The sequence below is a fragment of the Myotis brandtii genome, unplaced genomic scaffold, assembly GCF_000412655.1.
Source record: "Myotis brandtii unplaced genomic scaffold, ASM41265v1 scaffold1719, whole genome shotgun sequence".
Classification (NCBI taxonomy): Eukaryota; Metazoa; Chordata; class Mammalia; order Chiroptera; family Vespertilionidae; genus Myotis; species Myotis brandtii.
The window spans coordinates 471,540-496,565 of NW_005356337.1; the positions used below are offsets into that span (position 1 = coordinate 471,540).

At 41.5% G+C, this 25,026-nt stretch overlaps 1 protein-coding gene across 4 annotated transcripts in view; it reads left to right on the plus strand.

Annotated features, from left to right (window-relative positions):
- Window positions 1-892: 892 nt before the first annotated feature.
- The window catches only part of PDLIM3 (PDZ and LIM domain 3), a 32,630-nt gene continuing 8,496 nt past the window's right edge, over window positions 893-25,026 (plus strand). For 2 of the 4 annotated variants that reach the window (XM_014537106.1, XM_005863122.2), the window contains exons 1-4: window positions 893-1,039; window positions 10,090-10,241; window positions 11,820-11,904; window positions 18,945-19,132. In XM_014537106.1, the coding sequence (XP_014392592.1) occupies window positions 947-1,039; window positions 10,090-10,241; window positions 11,820-11,904; window positions 18,945-19,132 (518 nt within the window). In that variant the 5' untranslated portion in view covers window positions 893-946. Of the gene's footprint in view, window positions 1,040-10,089; window positions 10,242-11,819; window positions 11,905-18,944; window positions 19,133-19,419; window positions 19,488-25,026 lie in introns of all 4 variants that reach the window. The other 2 variants (XM_005863120.2, XM_014537107.1) reach the window with 1 other exon arrangement.

Sequence of the window (25,026 nt, forward strand, 5' to 3'; positions counted from 1 at the left end):
GGAAGGTTCATTGGATTGGGTACTGTTTGCATGACATCGTCACTTTTAGATTTCTTCATTTCAAACAAATAAATGTAGACTATATCTGAATCCATATTAAGTATGTTATGCACACCCATCAGTACGTATGACTCTGTGTACTTAACTGAGCACTCATGCTGTGCCCGGCTTGTGTGAAAGTGGCTCATGTTCATGGTATTTCACTGACTACCTATGATATAAGTACAATTACTACCCCTATTTTTTTAAAATATATTTTTACTGATTTCAAACAGGAAGGTAGAGGGAAAGAGAGATAGGAACATCAATGATGAGAGATTGATCGGCTCCCTAGGGCCACAAACCAGGCATGTGACCTTGACCGGAATTGAACACAGGACCCTTCAGTCCCCAGGCTAACGCCCTACCCCCTGAGTCAAACCACCTCAGGCGATTACTACCCCTATTTTACAGTTGAGAAAACTGCGGCTTAAGAAGGTTGGGTAACAGCCAAGGTCGCACAGCTAGTAGGTAAATATTACCGCACTCAAAATTGCTCAATAACTCATTGTATTGATGATGCTGTGTTTTGCTTTAATGAAGCACAGAGGCTGTGGTGTAACTGCTTTTAACTTCGAATGAAGCGCCCCGCTGAGCTCCGAGTAGAAAATAAACAGGAGGACAGGTGTGACTTGAAGAGAGTGATGGGGGTTGTAACCCGAAGCCTCAGCGCCCGCAGCGCCAGCAGCTCTGGAGGCTGCACCCAGCCGTGCGTCCCTAACCTTCCCTGGGCCTGGCGTCTCTTTCTTCCAAAGTTGGAGCTCTCCTGGGTGGGAGGGGGCGGGAGGAGGGGGCCGGTGACGTCACTCGGGAGCAGGGATAAAGCTCCCGGGGCCGGGTCCCAGCCAGGACACTGCCCAGGGCGCACAGTGACTCTCGCCGTGCGGAAGGAGACCCAGCAGGCACCATGCCCCAGAACGTGGTCCTCCCCGGCCCTGCGCCCTGGGGCTTCCGACTCTCAGGGGGCATCGACTTCAACCAGCCTCTGATCATCACCAGGGTAGGTGTTCTCCCTTCTGCTGCTGCCAGTCGGGGGCCCCGTGGAGCGGAGGGTGGCCATCGAGCCCCGGTGCGCGGCGTGGTGGGCCCTCTGCTTGGAACAGGCAGTTGGAGGGGCGGCAGCAACTTGGCAAAGTGAGGTTTGGAGGATGCAGAGCCGCTGAGAGAACTGACCTGTCAGCCCCAGCGGTCCGCCTGCATCCTCTCGGTCCCCAGCAACTTTCCGCCAGCGTTTCCTCTGGGCTCAGAGAGGGCGAGGGGGCGAGGCTGCGAGGGCGGGGGTCCTCTGGCCTCCACCCTCCACTCTGGCCTCCTTCCAGTCACAATGGGCGGGGGCGGGGGGCGCAGGAAGGAGAGATGGGGCGCTGCAGAGAGAGAGATGGGGACCCGGGAAGGAGAGAGAAAGGACCGACACTGGGGGCTGTTTCTTGTCTGGATGGAAACTTCAGCCAGGCGCTGTTCACGGGCGCTCCCTGGGTCCGCCAAGAGGGAACCACTCTTATCAGCCCAGACAGCGAAAACATTACTAATCGGTGTCCCTAGGTTTCCAGGCATTTTGAATAAATATTTTCCAAAGCTGGGAACTTGGCTGAGAAATCAGCACCTAGAACTGAAACTACAAAGAAAACGGGTCAGATCGTTTTGTTTAATCTGATGGAAAATCAGCATTCAGCCTAATAACTCTGAACATAAGGCTTTGCTATCAAAGCCAAGCTTTTCTTACTCAGTATTCTTTACAGTATTGTCTAATCGGAGGGAAAGAAAAAGGAAACTCCGGAGTTTCTGTCCTCCCCATAAACTTCTATTTAGTGTAGTTGATTTCTTTCTAACACAAGTATTTGCCTTAAAAGAAAATTATTTCTATCATCACATAGAAACCATAGTAAACCTAATACTTTTATCTGTTGTTTTTTCTCTTCCCTGCTGCTTATACTGCATCTTATAAACGTATACTTTATAATCTGATTTACTCCCATAGATTTTTGAACAAGATAATACCTTTTAAATTCTGTTCTTACTTATATGTCTATGAGATTTGAAAACCAATTTCTTTTAAAAAAAATACCTTCAAACATGTATCATACAAAGGCACACCATGGAACATTTCAAGCTTTGTTTTACATTTTTCAAGAACATATAAACACATCTGACATGCGTTTTTGTATGAGACATGAAAACTTAACATACCCCCAAAAATGTTCCTAAGTAAACTAAGCAGAAAAGGGTTTGGTGATCTGGGCCAAGCAATGCCTTTTATGGATCTACCAAAGAAAACAGTTTCCATTATCTCTACTAAGAAATATTTTTAAAGTTTCTGAAGTATCGTTCTCATTTGTTTATATTAAGTGAAATAAGCTTTTGAGTTCCAACAAAAGATAAATCATATTTATATTAAACCCTAAAGAAATAATTAAGTGATTTACAAAGGGAGTATCTTGCTATTGCTATGCAGCATGTCAATATGATTCATCTTGTGTTTGAAAGTCGAGCTGTTGACATTTGGAACAATGTTTATTTAAAGCCGTGCGTACATTCTGGGGTTGGACTGCAGGCGCTCTTTGTAAACATATTTGATATGATGACAATTATTACTTGGGAGGCCAAGTCTGGTTTGAATTTTTAACTCATTACTAATTGTATTGATCATCGTGACGCTTGGTTCAGGAACAGTGCAGCACCATGCATGATTGTTCATTTGACCATGCCTCTTCTCTTTGATTAACTTAACTCACAGAGGCAGGTAAAACTGAACTGCCCTGTGTTCCAGGGATCCCCCAAACCGTAGGAGATTCGTGTTGAATAAATGAAAACACATCTGCATGAACTTTTTTGCCTTAGTGAACACCTAATTGAGACTATTTCCACTGAAACTGTAAAAGTACTAAAAATCATTTGGAAAAAGACTAGAAGATATTGCAAAAAACTAATGAGCATTGTTGTCCGTAGGTAGTAGGATTATTCTATTACTTTTATAATCTTTATATTATGTGGAAAGGAAGTGAATAAGGTTGCTTGCCATGCTGTCTTCTAAACCCTTTATTTATAGTCACAGACTCACTCACATCTCACAATAATCCAATGAGAGCAGGAGTGCTATGATCCCCTTTTACAGATGGGAAGGGGGAGGCCTCGAGAGATTCATTAACCTGCGGAGGACAAGGGGTGGGGCAGAACCGATGCCAGGTCTACCTGCCTCCAACGGCTGCACTCTGATGTCCACACATGGGAAAAATCTGCTTTCTGTACAGAGATTTCCAATAGGTGTTCTGTGCCATCCAATTCATCACCTGGTTCTGTTGATTCTCTATCTTTAACATCTACCACTTTTCTTTGTTTCTACCACTGTACCTCTTCAAGATTTCATAACGTCCTGCTGAGCTGTTTGTCTCCCTCCCCAATTTCCCCTGCGTGTCCTTCCCAGCCATCTTCGGGAGATGCAAGGTTGCTCCTATCTTCCCCATTCTTACACACCCCTCAGTAGCATCACCAGAGTATCTATATATATAAAAGCCTAACCAACCAGCCAACCGGCCAGTAGCTATGACACACACTGACCACCAGGAGGCAGACGCTTAATGCAGGAGCTGCCAAGCAACAGCAGCTTTGCAGAGTGCCCTCTCGCACTCCGGGACCCCTCAAGGGATGTTGGACTGCCCGTTTCAGCCCGATCCCTGCAGGCCACGCCGAGGGACCCAACTGGTGCACAAATCCATGCGCCGAGCCTCTCATAGTGAATAAAATGTGTGGTCTTTACACACTCAGGGCTTTCACCCTCTATCCCAACTCGAGTTTCTAACTCTATTTCCTCCCTCTCTGGCCCTCTCTCCCCCTTTCCTCCTTCCACCCATCAATAGGCAGCAGTGCCATGACTCTGGATTACTCACAATTTCTCTAACAAATCTTTGCTCCTCTACCGTTTTCCTCCAGAATTCTCTTCCCCACTCCACCCCACTGTCCTCTATGTAGCATTTGGCCCCTTTGACTACCATAGCTTCTGACCTATGACCTCTCCTCATATCTCACCTGATACCACAGATGTCTGAGTACATCTGTATCCCACAAACCACATGCCTCCCAAGGGCAGGAACTTTCAAATCTGTGGGTTACTCAGCACTGAGTACAGCGCTTTGTACATCATATATGTTACAGAATAAATTTGACACAATATGAATGATTGACTAAACTGCTCACTTTTCAACATAACTATCACAAATAAGTATAGATTGTGTCCACAAAAATATCCTACGATAAAGATGAATGACAATTCTTTTGTTAATTGATTTGTCTATTTTAAATATGTATGCAAAGGAATGAATTACCAATGCTTCCACTTAATGCCACAAAAAGTCCCATAAGTGAAATGTATTCCTCAAGTCAATTAAATCCATGTTTGTCCTCCTACCAGCCACCCCCACCTCCCTCCCTCACACAATACAAATGTGGACTCAGCCATGCTGCTCGATAATGATCCTCTGCTACACCAGGGCTGGGGCACCAGGTTATCAATGTCATTCTCTCCACCCACTTCCACTGAAATATACCCCACCATTGCTTACAATCTAATTAATCTGTCAGGTTGGTCTTTATATCATAAAAAAGAACATCAGAAGTAAGGTATATCAAAGACCAGACATTCTCAAAAAATTGAGCAATTGAATGTGACGCAGACAATTTTTAGGAGAGCAATTTCTAGCCAATAGGTGTTCTAGACTTTGTGCAATATAAGTTATGTTGTGGTGTTGAGCTTGGGGAGTGGGAAGTTTTTGCCGCCACCATATATAACTGCCTAAGTGTTTCACAGAATAAAGCCCAGGGCTCACATCTCTAAGTGAGCAGCATCTCTTTTCTTGGCACGAAGATTCTAAGGAGTCTTTCTTTTTGAAGTGTGTGGACCACCCAGAAGGTGGATCTATTATCACTGCCAAGTTACAGATCATTTGTTTTCACAAAGGGTCCAATCTGGAATAAAGTGCAAGGTTCGTTCGTGCACATGATGGAGAATTAGTGTCTACATCTGCTGCCAGCATGTCCTTTCCCACTCAATCCCTCTTCCCCCTTCCCCCTCCCCCCTCCTTCCTATTCAGAGCACACCCAGGTTCAAGATCACTGCAACTGAGAATGCTATGTGCACTTGGGTACCAACACAGGTGTTAATGCAGGCTTGAGTTCTCCAGGCTTTACCATAGAAATGTGTATTACTTTAACATGAACTGTATTTGAAATTTGAACTTTTAGAAAGAAATGTGTACAGCTGAATGCAATCCCTTTCCAGGATTCAAGTGTAGCAAGAAAGCTGATGTGGTTAAAAATCTATTTAATTTTGTTCTCCCAAAGACGTGTCTGCATGGAAGTGCTGGTTCCTATGTGCATAACATTCATCCATCCCATAAATATCTACTAAGTGCAGGATGTGTTGCCTGTGGAAGGCACTGTGGGGGACACCATCGTAACTTAATTGGTTTCTATGCTCTGAGAAGCTCACATGTCAGTAGCAGAGAAGGGACATGTGCATAAACCACTGTGATAGAACCTGTCCAGGATTCCATGAAATAAAGCATGACCAAAGAGAAAGGAGGAGTCGGGGAGAGAGAGTACCTATGGGAGTGGTATGATGGGATAGTGGAGGAGCTTGGGTTATAAAGTTACACAGATCCATGAGGGAAATTCAGATTTTCATTGCATGTGTGACCTTAGGCAAGTTCCTTATACTTTCTGAGCATCAGTTTTCTCATCTTAAAAGATCGTCTTGAGAATTCAGTGAGATTGTAGTTCTCAATAATAATACAAAATCAATAATAACAATCTATATATGTAAAAGACTAAGCGACCAGCCGACCAGCCGGTAGCTATGACATGCAATGACCACCAGGGGGCAGACACTCAACACAGGAGCTGCCAAGCTGTGGTGACTTGGCAGCTGCGGTTCTCAGGTGAGGCACCTGGAACTAGAGAGGAGGGAGCCCGATTCTGGGGTGCATCACCCGAGAACCGCCCTCTCACCCTCAGGGGATTTGAAGAGCCAGTTTCGGCCCAATCCCTGCAGGCCAGGTGCACCAGGCCTCTAGTAATATTATAATAGTTCTCAACCCTGGCTGCACAATAGACTCACCCCAATAACTTCAGTACATACTCATGCCCAGGTACTATTTACAGAGATTCTAGGTTCAGTGGTGTGGGTATGGCTCTAGAGATGCAGACTGTGGGTGCTAGAGGGTTTGAATGCCAGGAGAGGCACTGGAGTTTATTTGTACACAAGGGAGAACAACCAAATAATGGGGTTTCTCAACATTTTGATCCACGCTCCACTGTAAGCCCATCAGTATATACTTGTCTTGCTCCATAACTATTTCAATCATTTTTATTATTAACATAAAAATCCCATAAGGGCAATATCTTGGACTTCCCTTGTGTCTCCCACAGTAAACAGAACATTACAGATGTTTCATCTCTGTTTTACATTATTTTTTTTCCAAACAGACCCAAGTAATAGGTTGATGTGAATAATGAAAACCATCTGAGGCACTTGTTCAAAACACACATTCCCTAGCCTCTCTGCCAGAGCTTCTCTGCCAGTGTTCACAATTCCAGAAATCCAGAGCTGGGTGAGACTCCATGGTCAGCAAGGACCCCAGGTGGTCCTTCTAATCAGACAGGCCTGAAAACATGGCGCTCAGGGATTGATGGCAGTACTGTCTCCAGTGGTCTCTCCAATGCTTTTGACATTGGAGGCCCTACTCACCTGAATAATAAATAATCCATTGAAAACTCTTTACCTCATTTTAGCTCTCTTGTCTCCTAATTTGGGAAAACATGTTAGTAATAATATAAAATAATATAATAATATCAAGTAATGCATGGAAATAATATATTCTTGTGTTTAAACATAGAGTTTAACTTACTACAACCAGACCAACGTAGTGGTCATTTTCTGGCCACTAGACCAATTGAACTTGAGAACTTGGAAGAAGTGAAGAACAGTGTTTTCTCCTTCTGTCTCGCCCCTCTCTCTACATCCTTTTTTCTTTCTTACCGACTCTCTCCTTGGAGATCCCAGGACATCCAGGTTGAAGTGGGCTCTGGCCATCACTACCAACCATCTTTCCTATTGACCTCTGAAACATCTGGTGACAGAGCTGTGTACAGCTGCTCCCAACTTTAGTTAAGAAGCCACGGGGTTACTTAGACACTTCTCTGAAAATAGGGGCAGTCTTCCTTGTCCAGCCTGTCTTCAAGCTGTTGCAGTGGTCAGATTTATTAGAAAAAGCTTTGCAAATGTAATATTTGGGGTAAACATAAAAATAGTGTTATTAACATCCATATCAACGCTGTTAATAACATTTAGAATATTCAGTATCTAAGTTTAGCACACCAGATGTCTCTGTTTAAAATTTATATAAACAGATACACACACAACTCTACCTTCCACTCGTCCTAACCAAAGCTAAAAGTTAGCCTTTTCTAAATCAAGAGTGAGTGTTATATCACCCAAATCTATTTGATTATATTAGAAAAGCCCGGTGAGGCTTTAAAAGCATATACATTAACCAATGTTTTCTCATGCTTTGACTCAAAGAAAAACATTCTGATCTTAGAGTTTTAAAAATTAGATAGTACTGATTTTTAATGAACTCTAGCTAGAGAAAATTAAAAGTTTAAGATTATTTTTATGCCTACAAGTCACATCAGGGCTGGAAACTTGTTATTCTTCTAACAGTTGTGGGTTTGGGAGAATTTCTAAATGGAAAACATCTATGAAATGCCCCCCAGAGACTGAGATGTAACCATCCCCAGTTGCCTTCACCCGGATCCTGTCAACTATCCCTAATGGAAGTGACCATGATCACTGCAGTACCATGATCACAGAAGTAGGGTGAGCACAAGAAACATCTCAGTGATGAGGCTGAAGATTTAGGGCATGTGAGAATTTACTATTTTAGCAATTTTGCTTATTTAGATGAATCTTGTATCTCCCTTAGAGCCACAAAGTGAAATAGAGTTAATAGCTAGACTAAAAAAATGCAGGGGGGAAATGGATTAATGACTGAACCTCAGATAAAACATTAGGAACAGTCTATATCAGGGGTCCTCAAACTACGGCCCACGGGCCACATGCAAATACAAATATTGTATTTGTTCCCGTCTTGTTTTTTTACTTCAAAATAAGATATGTGCAGTGTGCATAGGAATTTGTTCATAGTTTTTTTTTAAACTATAGTCCAGCCCTCCAACGGTCTGAGGGACAGTGAACTGGCCCCCTGTTTAAAAAGTTTGAGGACCCCTGGTCTACATGATTCCTGGGGCAGTTTCAGATTTAAGTCAAGTTCTATGTATGTATTATTCTGCTCTAAATAGTGGAAACTGGCAAATGTAACAATGACAGGTTGACATGAATGGCACTAATCTTCAGGCATAAAAGAAAAAGAAATAAAGTATTACAGGTGTCCCCCTTTTTTCCCACTGACCCCCTCCACCCTGCACCCACTCCTCCCAGGCCTTCACCACACTATCATCTGTGTCTTTGGGCTATGCATATATAAATGTAAGTTCCCCGGTTAATCTCTCCCCACCACACCTCACCCCCACCTTCCCTCTGAGATTTGGGTGTTGGATCCATCATTCTGTGTCTCTGGATCTATTTGTTCATCCGTTTATGTTGTTCATTAGATTCCACAAGAGTGAGATCACATGATACCTATCTTTCTCTGACTGGCTTATTTCGCTTAGCATAATAAAATGTTGCATCTTGTTAGTTGTTTTCTATTTGTTCCATCTGTTCTCCATTCATGAAGAAGAGACTGGATGGATAGAAACTTCCCCTGTGTCTGCAGTTCCCAGGGATTCTAGACTCTCAATACTAACTCACACTCGGCCTTTAACAATCTATAATAATAAAAGGGTAATATGCTAATTAGACCAGACGAAGCTAGGGCCGGAGGGAAGCCCAGGTCCCAGGTGCCAGAGGGAAGCCGGTGCCAGCAGCCAGGGGAAGGAAGGCTTAGTCTTGCATGAATTTCGTGCATTGGGTCTCTAATCTATATATATAAAAGCCTAGCGACTGGACCAGCAGAATGACCAGAATGACCAGTGGCCATGACGTGCACTGCAGCAGCCAACCAGCCTGATCCGGTCCCCAATCGGCCCCCAACACCCCCAATCGGGGACAGGGCTGGCTGGCCAACCATCCACGGCCCCTCCCCCTGGCCAGCCCTGCCCCTGCGGCCCCCAACACCCCAATCAGGGGCGGGGCCAGCTGGCCAATTGCCTGCGGCCCCTCCCCTCCACCAGCTTGGCCCAATGGGCCCCCATCAGGGCAGACAGCCAGACCCCACCTGTGCACGAATTCATGCACTGGGCCTCTAGTTTATTCGTAATTTTACTTCTTCTTAACAGCTAGTGTGGTGGCCCCATCTTCCTCCTTGCTCTGATTCAGGGTAGCCCATGCTTACATTGTGCCTTTCCTTGGAGGCACCTGTCTTTCCTTAAATTGCAGGCTAGTTGGTTGCGCTGCAACTTCAGCTCTCTGAAGAGCTCATCAAAGTTACAACTGGATTTATTATGTGGATTATTCTATTAACTCTAAAGTGATTCTCTTTCAAGCTTTCCACATCCTAAGTAACCCCTGAGTGAATCATAACTTACAGGGATGCTAAAGCAGTTTCAATTCAAATATAAAATCTCCCTAAATTCAGTAAAGTTCTATTCCCAAATAGTTTGGGCTGACAAAAGAAACCTAAAAGAAAAAAAAACAAATTATTTTGTTTAAAGCAAAGAAAATATCATTCAAACAGGGAGATAGGAAGGTGTTTTAAAAAGAATAAGACGTGTCATGATAAATGAAATGTGGTTTGTAAAAAACAAAATTACTTCACATGATGGGAAAAGAAAGCTAACACAATTGATCAATTAAGAGTCATTGTAAGTTAGATTTATGACTGCCTACCCAGTAAAACATTTAAAGTGTTACCAAGCTGAAGTACAGATGTCAGGCACAAAACTCTGGATATCTGCAAGATGCTGATTTTTTTTAAGTGGTGCCATGATTTCTTCCAGATTACTCCAGGGAGCAAGGCAGCGGCTGCCAACCTGTGTCCTGGAGATGTCATCCTGGCTATCGACGGCTTCGGTACAGAGTCCATGACTCACGCTGATGCACAGGACAGGATTAAAGCGGCAGCGCACCAGCTGTGTCTCAAAATTGACAGGTGCTCTTTAACTGATGGCGCTAAAATGTGATCTGTTTGGCAGCAGAACCTGAACCAAAACGATAAATGATCTCATCCTCCCCGTGAGAAGCCTGTCTCAGAAACTAGGCATTTGACTGGCTTTTTCCTAGATCTGCCACTTTGGTCTGTTCTTCCCTGACGTCAGTCAATCTAGTCGTTGTTAACAAACCATTTCTAAAAGGAACTCTCCGGAATGTCAGAATAGTGAAAGAGGCTAATGGAATTTTTTTCCTGGACTGGTCCAGTTCATTGACAATGAAAATAGAACCATAAAAGGTATTGGCCACAGGAACACTACACGGCATGGCCAGTTGCCCTGCTGTTCTAAATGTGGTAGAAAATGGAATTCAAAGATTCTCCTAAAAGAATCTCTTGGCTTGACAAAATATGGTCATGTTAAAAACTGGTTGCTGATATGCTGCAGGCCATTGGCTGTTTTGTACAGAATTCAGCCCAGAAGAATCTCACAAGGTGTGAGAGTGTGTGCACATTGAGAGTATTAGATAATGAGCCATTTCTGACCAAAAACAGTCTTAGGTCATTGAACCGGAGATGAAACAACTGTGGGAACAATGTTTTGTGACAGTGGCTGTTAGTGTGTTCATCCTGCTGCTGTTGTGTTCACAATCTTCCCTGCTGGTACAGAAGGCACACAGTTGATCGGCCATTTGATGGGGTGAAATTGACTCTTTCCCTGTCTGTGCATAACCTGTGTACCTGCCAAGCACACCATCCCAAACAGATCCATAAAAAGGATTGGACAAAGCGCAGATCCTTGATGCCAGCAGCAAATCCCCCCGGCCAGTCACTCCCCGTCTCCTTTGGTGGCCTGGGTAGGCTAGCAGGGCACTAGAGGAGACCTGGGAGCTTGCCCTGGGTCATGTACAGGGGGTCCCTGCAGAATCTCCCTCCTATACTGTCTTCCACATGCACTGGACACCTACTTTCTCCAGAAATTACACAATGTCTTTGCCTCAGTCAGTTTGGGTCGCTATAACAAAAATACCACGGATGACTCAGTGGCTTAAACACCAAGCACTTATCTCTCATGGTTCCGGAGGCTGGGAGTCTGAGATAAGGGTGCCAGCATGCTCAGGTTCTCCGTGAGAGGCCTCTTCCTGGCTGTCTAGTGGCCTTCCCAGGTACACACACACACACACACACACACACAGATTTTGTGTCTCTCCCTCTTTTTAGAAGGGCATTAATTCCACTATGCTCATAAACTAATCCTAATTTCCCTCCAAAGGCCCCAACTCCAATTACCATCACATTGGGGATTAGGGTTTCATCATATGATTGGGGTGGGAGGGAGGGATGGGGCAGTTTACAAACAATCCATAGCAGCCCATCTTGATCCATTCGAGTTTCCCCCAAAGTACACTAAATATGTAAGACTAATTAGATGGGAGAATGCAGAATAATGAACAAGGAATATTGCTTTGGCTTAAATTATCAAGGGATAGTAGTATTTTCACAAACGTCATAGGAAACTGAAGGATGTTAAAACTGGAAGTATATTAGAATTTGGTGCTTACGAATTTATTTTATTTACAGGGCGGAAACTCGCTTATGGTCTCCACAGGTATCTGAAGATGGAAAGGCTCATCCTTTCAAAATCAACTTAGAATCAGAACCACAGGTATGACTTTTAGAGTGAATGATGTTCACTTTACACCTCCTTTTAAATGATGTGGGTGACTTCCAAGAGGAAGAAGTGACAAATATCAAAAACTGGGATAAGTCACCTGATGAAGCAGTTGTCTGCCTTTTCTCTCTGAGATTAATTTAGATTACCCATGTTTTCTTACATCAAGAAAACAAAGATGGATGCCTAGGCAAACATCTTGTCAAAAGACAAACATGTTCTCAGCAGGAAAAATTTGCCTATATTTACACACAGTCCACTTCTTTTTTTCATTTTTATGATGGATTTCTGCCAAATGACCAGGAGGTAATTCAAGAAGTTTAAGGTGTTAAAACAAAGCAGAAATGGGATGGGCAACCATTTGCAACAAGTATCTCCAATCTGTTATTGGGAACTTCAATTCTTCGAGGTCTTCACCCACATCTCATTTTATATCCTCCTTTAATTCTCAGTTCTGGCATTCTGTAATAAAGTTTACTCTAGGAAAAGTCTTGCATTATGTAATCGTGGCGATAGTCTGCTCATGCAGTTGAATTACAAAGACAAAGGACTTTCCCTTGAGGCAACGCTATCTATTGAGCTGAATTCATTTAATCATCTGATGCTTATCTGACCATGTCTTCTCTCAAAAGCCCCAAAAATCTGAAAGTAAACCAACCCTCAATTGTGCTGTATGGAAAATGAAGTTAAGAAAAGGGTTTTAGAACCTCTACTTAGAAGCTCCCCAAATTTAGAGAGACAGCTATATAAATTCAATATCCCTTCTAGAACAAGTGTTCCTGCTAAACTGAGTAGACATTCCAAGATGTAGTTCTCCTAGGCAGATAATGAAAATGAACTGCAGGCATCTTTGTAATTGATGCTTCAGCACTGTTTCCCCTTCAGGATCCTCAAGGATCCTCAACTCCGGTGTTTGCCCTGCAGGTTCCCCACTCGTCTCCGCCAGCCTCCATTTCCTCTCTGTAAACTACATGCAGAGTAGCACAGGTACATGGATCTCACAGAGCTTCTCAAAGATTTGAGAAAAACAAAGTAAAATTTGAGTAAGTAAAGTAAAATAACTTGGCACATCGAATTGTTCATAGAGATGTTGAGTTCAGTGGGAGCTCTTGTAATTATCGGTACCGGAGCCCCTCCCACCAGGCTGTGATCAGAAGGCCCCTGGCCTATTCGCCACAGCGAGACAGGAAGCTGCCACTGTATGGGGCTGCCTCGACACCACGATGCCTTCCTCTTCATGGTCACAAGGGTCATCACAGATTCCTTTAGATTCAAACATGAAAGGAATGGGAGGGTCTAAAGATAAGCTGTGTTTTCTAACATTGCCCAGGACCAATCCTGGGAACCAATTTTCAGCACAGTGCTCTGGCCCACCTCCATCCCACCCCACCCCAAACCCCTGCTGCTGCAGGTAAAAGTGACTATGCAAGGCGAGGGGGATACTTAGGTCAGATGAGGGTAAGCAAGCAAAAAATGGGTAAGACAGGCAGTAAATGTGGTGGGAAGAGATCCGAATGCTCCCAGGTGGGTTGGTGAGTAATAATACCACTAATCAATGCTATATTTGATAGAAAAAAGACTGGAAGAAGAAAAAATGGAGTTCTTGATGCAGAACTGTCACTCGTAGATAGCCAAGCCCACTGGCTTCTTCCCGCCCTATCAATTCATCACTTAGAGCAGTGGTTCTCAACCTTCTGGCCCTTTAAATACAGTTCCTCTTGTTGTGACCCAACCATAAAATTATTTTCGTTTCTACTTCATAACTGTAATGTTGCTACTGTTATGAATCGTAATGTAAATATCTGATATGCAGGATGGTCTTAGGCGACCCCTGTGAAAGGGTCGTTCGACCGCTAAAGAGGTCGAGACCCACAGATTGAGAACCGTTGACTTAGAGGCAACGCGTGCGAAAAGAGATCATGTGGTGCTTAAAAAAAAAAGAAAAGAAAAGGGAAATTTGAGGCTCAGATAACATGCATTTCCTGACCCCAATCTCATTATCACCAGGACAAACTGGGTAGAATTCTGAATTGCCTCTTCCACATATAGCACACATCCAAAATTGTACTGTACCCTTTTGCAAATTATTTTTCCCTTCAAAATCTCTCCTGATTTTTTAAACCCAAGTTCATCCATGTGAGATGCCACGATAGGGGGCCAATTAGACAAATTTGACCAAACTCCCAAAGCCCCAGTGATCCCTGATCAGGTCACAGCGCCCTCTCTGGCGTGTGGGTGACTGACTCAGCCACTACTGTACTTACTAAGCTGAACTGAATTTTAAACCATAACCCTAATTTGAAACACTCTGCCCTCTCAACAATCATGGGTTAGCCCATGTGTCCTGCATTTTGGGGGTTAGACTATACGGACATTTATGATACTACGCACGGGGGAAAGGTAGAGAAGGAAGTAGGGTTTTAAAAAGAAAGGTGACGATTGGGTTAAGGGCTCAGAAGCCAGTCAGATGGAGCCTCTGAACATTCTTTTAGTTTGAGTCATGAGTACTTCTCACCGATACCCTCTCCAAGAGGCCTGTGTGTGAAGGGCTCTGAGATAAGAACTACTTGGGCTCCTTCCCTAATGGGCCAGAGGATTTCTCCTCCTGACATCCTCAGGCCAGGTTTCTGCGAGATCAGCACTCTGGGACAGACATTCCCTCCACAGCACAGCTCACTTCTTTAGCCTCTGCTATCTGAAGTCCCACCGCATACACCAGAACAGAACCCAGTGATAAAGCCAAGCAGTGGGTGCCACTTGTAGGATGACTGGAGAAAGCTAAACTGAGGTTATGTTTATATTCTTCTTCTTTTTTATTTTTTAATTAACACAACGCTATGCAAAGAGTTGCCTTCCCTACACCCACCCTCACACCCCAAATGAGAACTCTGCAAAGTTCTGGACAACAAAGGTGTGTTAGTCTGAGAAACAAATGCCTTTGACACATCATGCCACACAGGTGAGCAGTAAAATGCCTTTGAGCAATACCCAATGTGGGTTCTTGTTCCTCAGCCCAAGTCAAGCATTTATTGTAAGTTATGTGGCCTTTGCTATTGGAATAAAATACTCTTTTTCATTTTAAAAGTAATATATGTTTGTTGAGGGGAAAACCCACTACTATATATCCTAGATCCAAGCACGGCCACAAATAATATATTTTGTATAGTTATTTCCAGTTTTTCCCCCTGTGCATAGGGTTAGGCCATAGAGACTTTTTCTTACACAAGTATAGTGATAATTGATATAAACATTTAATATATAGGGTTTTTTTTCATTTTTCTATGCCATTATGAAATAGTTAAATTTTGTTTTTATGAATTTAGACTTGAAACTTTAGAGGTTATTTAGATTAACCCCAGCCATTGCATAAACACCTTTCATTCAACTCTGAGCCTGGCCTCTGAGCACAGGCACACATTTTTCTATATAAAACATTGTCCTACACTAAAGGCAGGCTAAAAACATTGTTCTAGACTAAGAGCATTCTAGACTAAGGACGTAGAGTTCTATGTCATTCTCCGAAGCCTATATTCTTAAACAAAACATTACCCTCATGTTTGTTTAATGTGAGTTGAACAACTCAACATGATGATGTAGCTTTCACAAGACAGAAGAGGTGCTTTCTCGAAGCAAAAATGGTTCTTTTCTAAATGAGAAGAAGGCTGTTTCCACGCCCATAAAAAGGGCTGAATCCTTGTCATAGACGATTTGATAATGAGGATATACTACATGTACAGTCACGTGGGGTAAGAGTTGACATTCTTTCTATGTTCACAAAATAACCTTGTTCTCCAATATTTTGAAAACTGATGGCAGCCTACACAAAGCAAGCTTTCACAATCCCCATGTCCCCAAATTCTTCCCCAGTGAGAAATGGGAAAAACGTGAAACTTTCTGCAGTAATTTATGATTACTGCAGAAAGTAATCATAGGGTGACTTTATTTTTCATTTGTGGGGTGAGGATGAGGCAGGGGAAGTGAGTATTCATAAATTTCAGGCATAAAATGTAATCATTTAGTCAGTGTGGCTTGATCAAATGTATGATCCCTTGATATCGTCTTTCCCTTATTCCCCCACCATTTTTCCTTATAATTAATATATATGTGTATTACACACATGTTGTTGGTTGGAGTTGACAACTGCCTCAGTTCTCAGACTCAGTCTTCACCTCTGACAACTTCTCCGAGTGAGAAACTGAGAGGGGAACTGTCTCTGAGAGCTGTCACTGCTGATGCTGTCACTGCTGAGGTCACTCGGGGACTTGGGAGACGGGTGTCAAGAGCTGCTTTCTCCCAATGTCAGCAGATCTCTGCTTTTAGACAGCCCTAGCATCTCATTAACTCAAAACATCATTCCTCAATATAAGCTCCTAACGTTTAACAATAATATTTAAAAATGTAATTAACTGCAATGGTTATTTATTGACTGCCTAAGAGATAAGAATCACTTGGGTGCTTTTGTCTGGGTAGAATAAACACAAGAGCTGGACTCGATTAACTGCGATATAAAGTTTTTACCAGTATTTTCCATTACGAATGGTTTTCCACTATAAAATTAAAAGGAAATTAAAGTGGAATAGCAGACTTCCAATTGGTTTGGTCTCTCCATCCTGTTTGACCGCTAACAACGATGTGAGACGGACAGAATGTTGCCTCCGTGCGGTCTTACATTTGTTGTTGACCTTTGGCGGACACATTTCATGGTGCTGCTTTTGGAATGACTCTAGCAACCCATGAACTAATGCTTTGCAAAGCCTGAATATGAGGGTTTGAAGCCTGTATTAGAAAAACTTCCTTTTATGATCTGACTAGAAAATAAAGGGATTGTTTTTTCCTAACAAATTACACATTTGTGACCTTTGCAACATATAACCAAACCTGAAAATGGCAAAGGAAGGCTTGGAGCTGACTAATGTATGTGCTGCTATTTGGATTCACCACTAGAGATTACTAGTGCACAGATCTTTTCAGAAAGTTCCCTCCCTTAAAAGACAATCGCCATCCATGTTTATTTACCAATTTAAGACTAATAAGATAAAATAATGACAGAGATGTTTCCTATAAAGCCATCACATGATGTTAACTAGTTTTCATAAATTCAATTATATTTACCAAAATATTTAGAGTGTACCCTACTTTGTTGTTTAAAAAAAAAAAAAGCTAAGTTCCAAATAGCGTGAGCCCTTCAGTTCTGCCCGATTCACTCTTCTAATTAGCCTGAGATTTATAATCCACCAAAACTAAACTAGGCAGTTAAGCAATTAGCCGTCTGTCTTCTTTCATATTGAAAAGAGTAACAAAGGCTTGAATCATGGCCACTGTCATTACTTAAAATTATTTCCAGTTCACAATTTCATGCCATAATAATGGCTAATCAAAATGGTTAATCATAAAACACAGCCCTAAAAAAGGGAGATAATCTCTTTTCTAATTAAAAAAAAAAACTATCCCACAACTTACTCATCTGTAATGACAAGAAAGAAAAAAATGACATGAATAAGAATATTACAAGATCTTTTTATTTTTTAATAAAATGTCTCTTTCTGGTAACATTCCAAACAATCACAAATGTTTGTATTACTTGAAATTTGTGTGAAACACTGGGGGAGATAGTTTCTTTTCTAATTAAAAAAACAAAACACTATCCCACAACTTACTCATCTGTAATGACAAGAAGGAAAAAAATGACATGAATATGAACATTACAAGATCTTTTTATTTTTTAATAAAATCACTCTTTCTGGTAACATTCCAAATAATCATAAATGTTTGTATTACTTGAAATTTGTGTGAAACACTGGTGACACACTCACAAAAACAAGTGAAGCTGATGTGAACATGGGAGTGAAAATACTGCTGCAAAGACTTATCTTCCTAAGTCTGCCAAATGAAAAGATTTGGAAAGGTGACACATTCACAAAAACAAATGAAGCTGATGTGAACATGTGAGTGAAAATACTTCTGCAAAGACCTATCTTCCTAAGTCTGCCAAATGAAAAGATTTGGAAAGAGAATCAGCTCGTGTGGATTGTAGTGTTCGCTTTTGAAAATAAATGTAATAACTTATGAAAATAACTGTAATAACTTTATGACATTATAGATCTACATAAAAATTAGAAAACATGGTTCTGACATTAACATAATAATATAGGGTTTCAGATCATGCGGGCATATTTCAAATTCAGTTTAGGACCCTTTTCCCTGAATAATAAAGTGAAAATCCTTTTGTGAATCACACACATTAGCTCTCTCTACATTACTGACTTTAATCTTTCTGGAACTAGAGTAAACATGAAGAGTTCTTTAAACACATAGCAGTGAAATCGTCACAATAAAAGCAAAGGAGGTATTATATCAATGTTATTCCCACTTTCATCAGAAACAAGAGTCTTTTAATTACTAATTTTTCTAAACTTACGGTATAACTTAATCCACATTAAGAATTTTGGGTTTTTGTTGTGGGTATTAAGAAAAAGCAGGGGGTCAATCGGGGAAAGGAGACATATGTAAAACTTTAAACAATAAAAAAAAGAACTTTTACTTACAAATGCTCACTCCCTTTCTGGCCGTTCTATTCCTTCATTTCCTAAAATGGGGGAAATTTTATTAAGATATTAATAGGAGATAAAGCAAATGTAAGTTCTACTTAAGAAAATGTTAAGTAGAATAGTTTTTTAAGCTAAAAATCTCATTTCTAACACAAAATTTCTCTATTCAAATGAGTCAAATGAGAATTTTCTAAAAGCTATGGATATAGAAGTTAACAAGGGGCAGAAAAGATATAGTGTTTGAATTCTTTTATAATATTACAAATAAGGTCAGTTCCTTTGCACCTAAACATCTGGTGGATGAAGACAGCACAGGTCAAGTTCACGGAAAATGCAGAAAGGTTTATGCCTGACTCCTCCTTTAACCTTGCATTAACCTTGTTGGGTAAGAAGCCTTGATTAACGGTCGCGATTGCTGTTGGTTTGCTCATTAACGGCTCTGTTGTGCATTCTGTGGCTCTGTGTATTTTGTCTGCCATTGTACAGGAGTTCAAAGCCATTGGTACCTCGCACAACAGAAGGGCCCAGCCTTTTGTTGCAGCAGCAAACATTGATGACAAAAGACAGGTAGTGAGCGCTTCCTATAACTCACCCATTGGGCTCTATTCAACTAGCAATATACAAGATGCGCTCCACGGACAGCTGCGGGGTCTTATTCCTAGTTCACCTCAAAAGTAAGTACCGGCCTCCGCCTCCGGCCACCGCGTTCCTAACGGCAATAGCCCGGTTTCTCTTCCTTTCCAAAGTCCAGCTCTTGCTGTTTTACTTTCCTGACTTAAAGATAAGCATCTAGACCAAGGTTGCAAGGAAGAAACCACCCAGGTTCCATCATCACCCTGCTTAGTCATGTCAATAGTTGGTGGTAAATAACCTGCTCTGTACTGTTATTGTTTGTTTAATTTTATCTAAAGTCACAGATTAGTCTTCCACTGAGGGACTGTTTAACCCTTTGTTTTCACAGGATGTGAACTACTTTGAACACAAGCACAATATTCGGCCCAAACCTTTCATAATCCCAGGCCGAAGCAGGTCATAAGCTTTGAGACTGTGAAATTTGGAGTGCATGCTTCTTTAATAAATCTTTACTAATCTCCCAGAAAAGTAACTTGTGAGGCGTTTGGAGTGACTATTTTTTTTTTCCATTTTGAAGCTTATTTCAAAAGCAAAGGAAACAAGCTCAGCAGAGTAGAGAGCCAACTAACCTCCTCCATTTCCAAGAGTAAACACTGACAAGATTACAGAGCTTCAAATGCTCTGCCATCACCACGTATATTTATAACTAATACCCCCGGGCATCCCATCAGGACTCACTGACCTCTGAGGCAGGCAGATGTCCCGATCCCAGCTCCGGAAGGCCCAGCCAGCAGGAACAAAAGTGGAAACCAGCTCTCCCATCAGGAGTAAGAAAGCAGGGGGGGAGGAGGGGGCACAGGTGGGGACACTGGTAGCTGCCTATGTTAGACCCTTATCATCCCCACCTCAGCACCTGCTCCCCACACACCGTCAGAGCAGCTGAGCAACCCCACACCTTCCAGCACTTACATAAACATCAATTTGCATTCCTATGGATACTTGCAAAGGAAGAGGGGATTGAAAAGGAACTTTTCCACCTGGAGGAAAATAAGTAATAACGACAGAGTTGGGAGGGAGGGGTGTAGATTGGTTACCCTCGTGGAAAACTGTGTACATGCTGGGATAATGAGGAAGCTTCAGAGCTGACTGTCAATCAGGGAGAGACCATCTTCAGGTGAACCTTCAAGTATCTTCCCTGGGAAGTGAACGCCAACCCCCAAGGGAAGGGATAAACTTTGCCCTGTCTTACCAGATCAGGAAATGGTGACTTCAGGAAACCTCAAACCCATTCCTCTGGCCTCAGCTACATCAGTCAGCCCCGAGGAAGGATGTTGATGGTCAGGCCGCATGGATCCTAGCCGGTTAGGATCATTGGCTGATGATCTATATCAGGTTTCCCAAACTAGTGAGCTACAGGTGGATTCATTCACAAGTAGTGCTTTATTTAACCCTCTGATTATTTAAATGAATTTAGTTAAGTGCCTTTAAGATGGAACAGCTACTCTCTAGTTGCCCAAATATATGCGCATCACTCCCAAGAGTATGATTCCTGGCCTGTTTTCCTATAGATGCGACCCTCCTGGCCTTTGGAGACACCTGAGGTTATGGTGCCAGCTTTGGATGGTCAGTCATCACTTATATGCGATGCACATGTGCAGACCTTTTCAGACGCTAGAGTCAGGAGCGGAGGATACCTCAAAATAAGCCAGACACTTATCACTTAGACAGGGGTCCTCAAACTACGGCCCACGGGCCACATGCAAATACAAATATTGTATTTGTTCCCGTCTTGTTTTTTTACTTCAAAATAAGATATGTGCAGTGTGCATAGGAATTTGTTCATAGTTTTTTTTAAACTATAGTCCGGCCCTCCAACGGTCTGAGGGACAGTGAACTGGCCCCCTGTTTAAAAAGTTTGAGGACCCCTGACTTAGAAAGAGCAGGAGGAAGATGTCTACAAAATACGTCTTCCCTCACTAGAATGAAAACGCATGACTATATCCACCACCTACAAATGCAGCTGGCACAAAGTGCATGCCCAGTAAATGTCATCAGATAAAGGAACACAACCCAAAGAGTGCCTGATATTTCCTGAGTGGCAAGAAGAGCAAGGAGCTATGATCCCTCCCTCACACCGTCTACTCTGCACAGTCCTTCTTCACTTCTGTTTGTCCCCTTGTTCCCATTCCATTTTCTTCTGCATCTTTTCCCTATTTCACCACATTCAACAGCTTCCCAACCCCAGTCCTGATAATATATAACAACACTCAGTTGAATGTTAAAATGCTATTTTACTATTGAATAAATATATATACATCCTCCTAAAGAAAACAGTTAACCTAATACACCTGTGTTCTTTGAGGTTAGCATACCTTAAATTCACTACCATGAGCTATAAGACTTCAAGAGGCTTGAATAAAATGATACATTAGAGTAACACCTATTTTGTCTTTGCTAAAAACCAATAACATTTAATTTTATAAAATTTCAGGGCAAGTCAGAGAGATTTAGGTACGTGATTGCCTTTTAAACAGGCTGGGGCAAACGTAGGTTTACAGTTGTGAGCACACGAAACACAACTTATTCTTATTATTTATTAATTATTGTATTATTTTCCACGTGAACCACTGTAAACCTACTTTTGCCCAGCCCTGTATTTTCATTTTAACTCAAATATGGTGATAATAACAAGCCATTCATAATTGTGTCATCGTAAGGTGCCTTTCAATATACCTGAATTGGGAAGGGGGGAGAGGAGAAACAGGGATGAGAGACTTGCTTAAAAACAAGTACCAGTACACAAATCAGAAAGAACTGTAAAAACGCCTCTGCTCTCCTTCCTTGCTCCCTCACTGTTGCTCTACCTTCTGAATTTCTTGTTCTGGCCAAATGATTCTTCATCAAGGTGGAATTTTGAGTGGCCACATACCAAGCTATAAGGACACCATAATGACCAACTTTTTAATCAGAAGTAAGTTGGTGATGCCAAATTGTTGATACGTTAATCTCTAGGGCAATGGTTTTCAACACATGTGCCACAAGACACACGCAAAGAATTTATAAAATATGCCACACCTGACTATTTAGTCAGGGGCACTGACCTCTTTTCCTTTAGATTGTCAAATAGAAAACTGACCACAGCCAACACAACAATAGCCATCTTGTATGAATGAATAAAAATTATACCTTTTTTTCCAGATTGGACAAGAAATATCTATATTTTGGTGCACTGTAGAATTTTAGTAATTAGTTTATGTGTGCCATGAGATGAAAAGGGTTGAAAATTGCTGCCCTAAGGTTTTACTACTAGTTATGGTTCTTTTCATTATTTCATCATTATTGAAGCACATTAAAAAGCCAGTATTTCCCTATGCAAACATGTAAATTTTTAAAGCCAAAACTATCATTTAAAAATATATACAAGGGCCCTAACCGGTTTGGCTCAGTGGATAGAGCGTCAGCCTGTGGACTAAAGGGTCCCAGGTTCGATTCCGGTCAAGGGCATGTACCTTGGTTGCGGGCACATCCCCAGTGGGGGGTGTGCAGGAGGCAGCTGATCAATGTTTCTCATCGATGTTTCTAACTCTCTATCCCTCTCTCCCTTCCTCTCTGTAAAAAATTAATAATATATATATATATATATATATATATATAGTATTTTACAGATCCAAATGATAAAATACAATCCTGTATATCCCAAAAACGCCTGTACATATGCCAGAGAAATCAGTTATCTCTCTCTCGATCTACCCAGGAGTGAAGTAACTGGGTGGATCAGCAACTTTATAGGTGGTCTTGCCAAGTCAGTAAGTCAACATCAAGAAATCTCATTAGCACCTACCTTTCCAAGTCACAGGAATAGGTCATGGTGTTGACCTATGATGATATTCACAGTGACTGGAATCCATGAAAACTTCTTTTAAAGATATTTTTATTGATTTTTAGAGAAAGAGGAAAGGAGAGAGAGAAAGAGAAAAAAACATTGATATAAGAGCGAGACATCAATGGGCCGCCTCCTACATACCCACTGAGCCCAAAACCCAAGCATGCACCCTAAATTGAACCGGCCACCTTTTGGTTCATGGGACAACAACCAACCAACTGAGCCACACCAGGAAAAAAACATTTTTTTAAAGCATCAGGTTAAGAGATTTTTTTTAAATGGTCCCAAAATGTATAAGAAAACTAATTCTAGTTTGCTTAGAGTTTATTTCCTATCTATTCAATAGACAGGGGGCCCTAAATAGAATGATAAGGAAATTAGGAAATAGAATATAACCTTTGTTAAATAAAGTTATATACACAAACATGCCTGTATTAAGAACACTAACAACGGAAAGGGATTACTAATTACAAGTATAAAAAAGAGGAGTATCTGTAAATTCTGAATTGATCCTACTTCATCCACTAGCACGAAGCCTGGCCCACAGTAAGATCAGAGTAGTTACAATGCTTGTTGAAAAGGTTCACTACTTTAAGCCCAAGTCTCCCAAGGTTTAACTGGAGTGTTTCAAATCCCAGTTACAATTTAATAAGCTTCACTTAGATCAAATCAGTAGGATCCTGACTAAACTGCATTACAACTGAAATTTCCCTTCTATTCTTTTACCCGCCGAAGTCACTTTCAGGAGCCAGTGTAGCCTTGAGCCTATGGAAACAGTGAATAAGGCACTTGACATTTTGGTTTGTGATCAACCAACTCACAGACTGAGTTTATACAGGTTCTCAAGCCAAGGAGTGAAGGAGCAAGTTCCTATTTGCCTGCCTCATTTGGGCTGTGTAGGTGGTTAAATTGGATAACACAAAACAAAACAAAAAAAACACAACAACTTTTAATCCATTTAGTGGCATGGGTTGTCCAGACTAATCAGTCAACAGCATCGATGCCCAAATCCTTTTGGTTTGTGCTCTCTGTGTGGGGCTGAGGTTAGCATGAGTAGCCCTAGAGAGTAAATGCAGAGATGGATCATACTTGAGCCCTAAGAGAACACTGACGTTGAGATGAACACACCATATGAATCGTTTTCTGTCTTGAGTTTGCAGCAACACTAACCTGCAGGCACGACGGAGGTTACATTAATACTAATATTTCCTTTGGCTTTGTCTTAAATGACTGTGCTTCTAAAAAATCTCAGTATGTTTCATTTTCATATAATGCATGTCTCATGTTGCATGTAAAACGCACGGAGAGACCTGACATTTTAGTCCTTGGCATGTCGGTTGTGACCAGCCTCCCATCTAGCTTCATAGAGAACATGAGCTCTCTCCCCAGCTGTCCTGAAAATTGCATGACTGGCCATTCTGGTGTTTTAATAACAAGTCCCTTCTTCTCTGTAAAGAAAATGATAAGTATGCATGAATATACGTGTGTTTTCAAAAGTTTGCATGAAATAGCGATGTATAAAAGAAATATACCTTAGCCCTAGGGAGCCTCTGAAGAGTCCAAGATCACCTTATTTGCTCTCTAATCATTAATTTCAAGGTGACAAGCATTTGTTGGCTGTTCTAGAGCCTGTATTCAATCACTGAACAGTTTTTAAAAGCATATTCCTCACAAAATTAAAGAGTGAAATAGAAAAAGTTAAAATAGTCCAAATAAAATGTTTACAACATAGCCTTAAAACATAATTTTTATCACATAACCTACATGTTTCTGTGATTCAATTAAACTCAACTGCATTTCTGAAACGTACTTATTTCGAAATGTCTAGCCTAAATATTTAATTGGACCTTCGTGTGGCATATTCAGTTACTATTTGTAATTTTAAATATTGTACCACAGAAATGTAAAAGGGTGCCCAGCCAATGTAATTTCTCTGCACCATTTGTCTGTGATATTGTCAAGTTTAAAATGATCTGGCCTATGTTTAAAAAGTGAGTATGGTCGCATCTTTTCCAGTTTATATATACAACTTGTTTATGTGTGACCTTCAACTTGCGTATCACCTGGTTGAACAGAGCCAAAAAAATGCGCTATCACCTGTACCTTTTAATT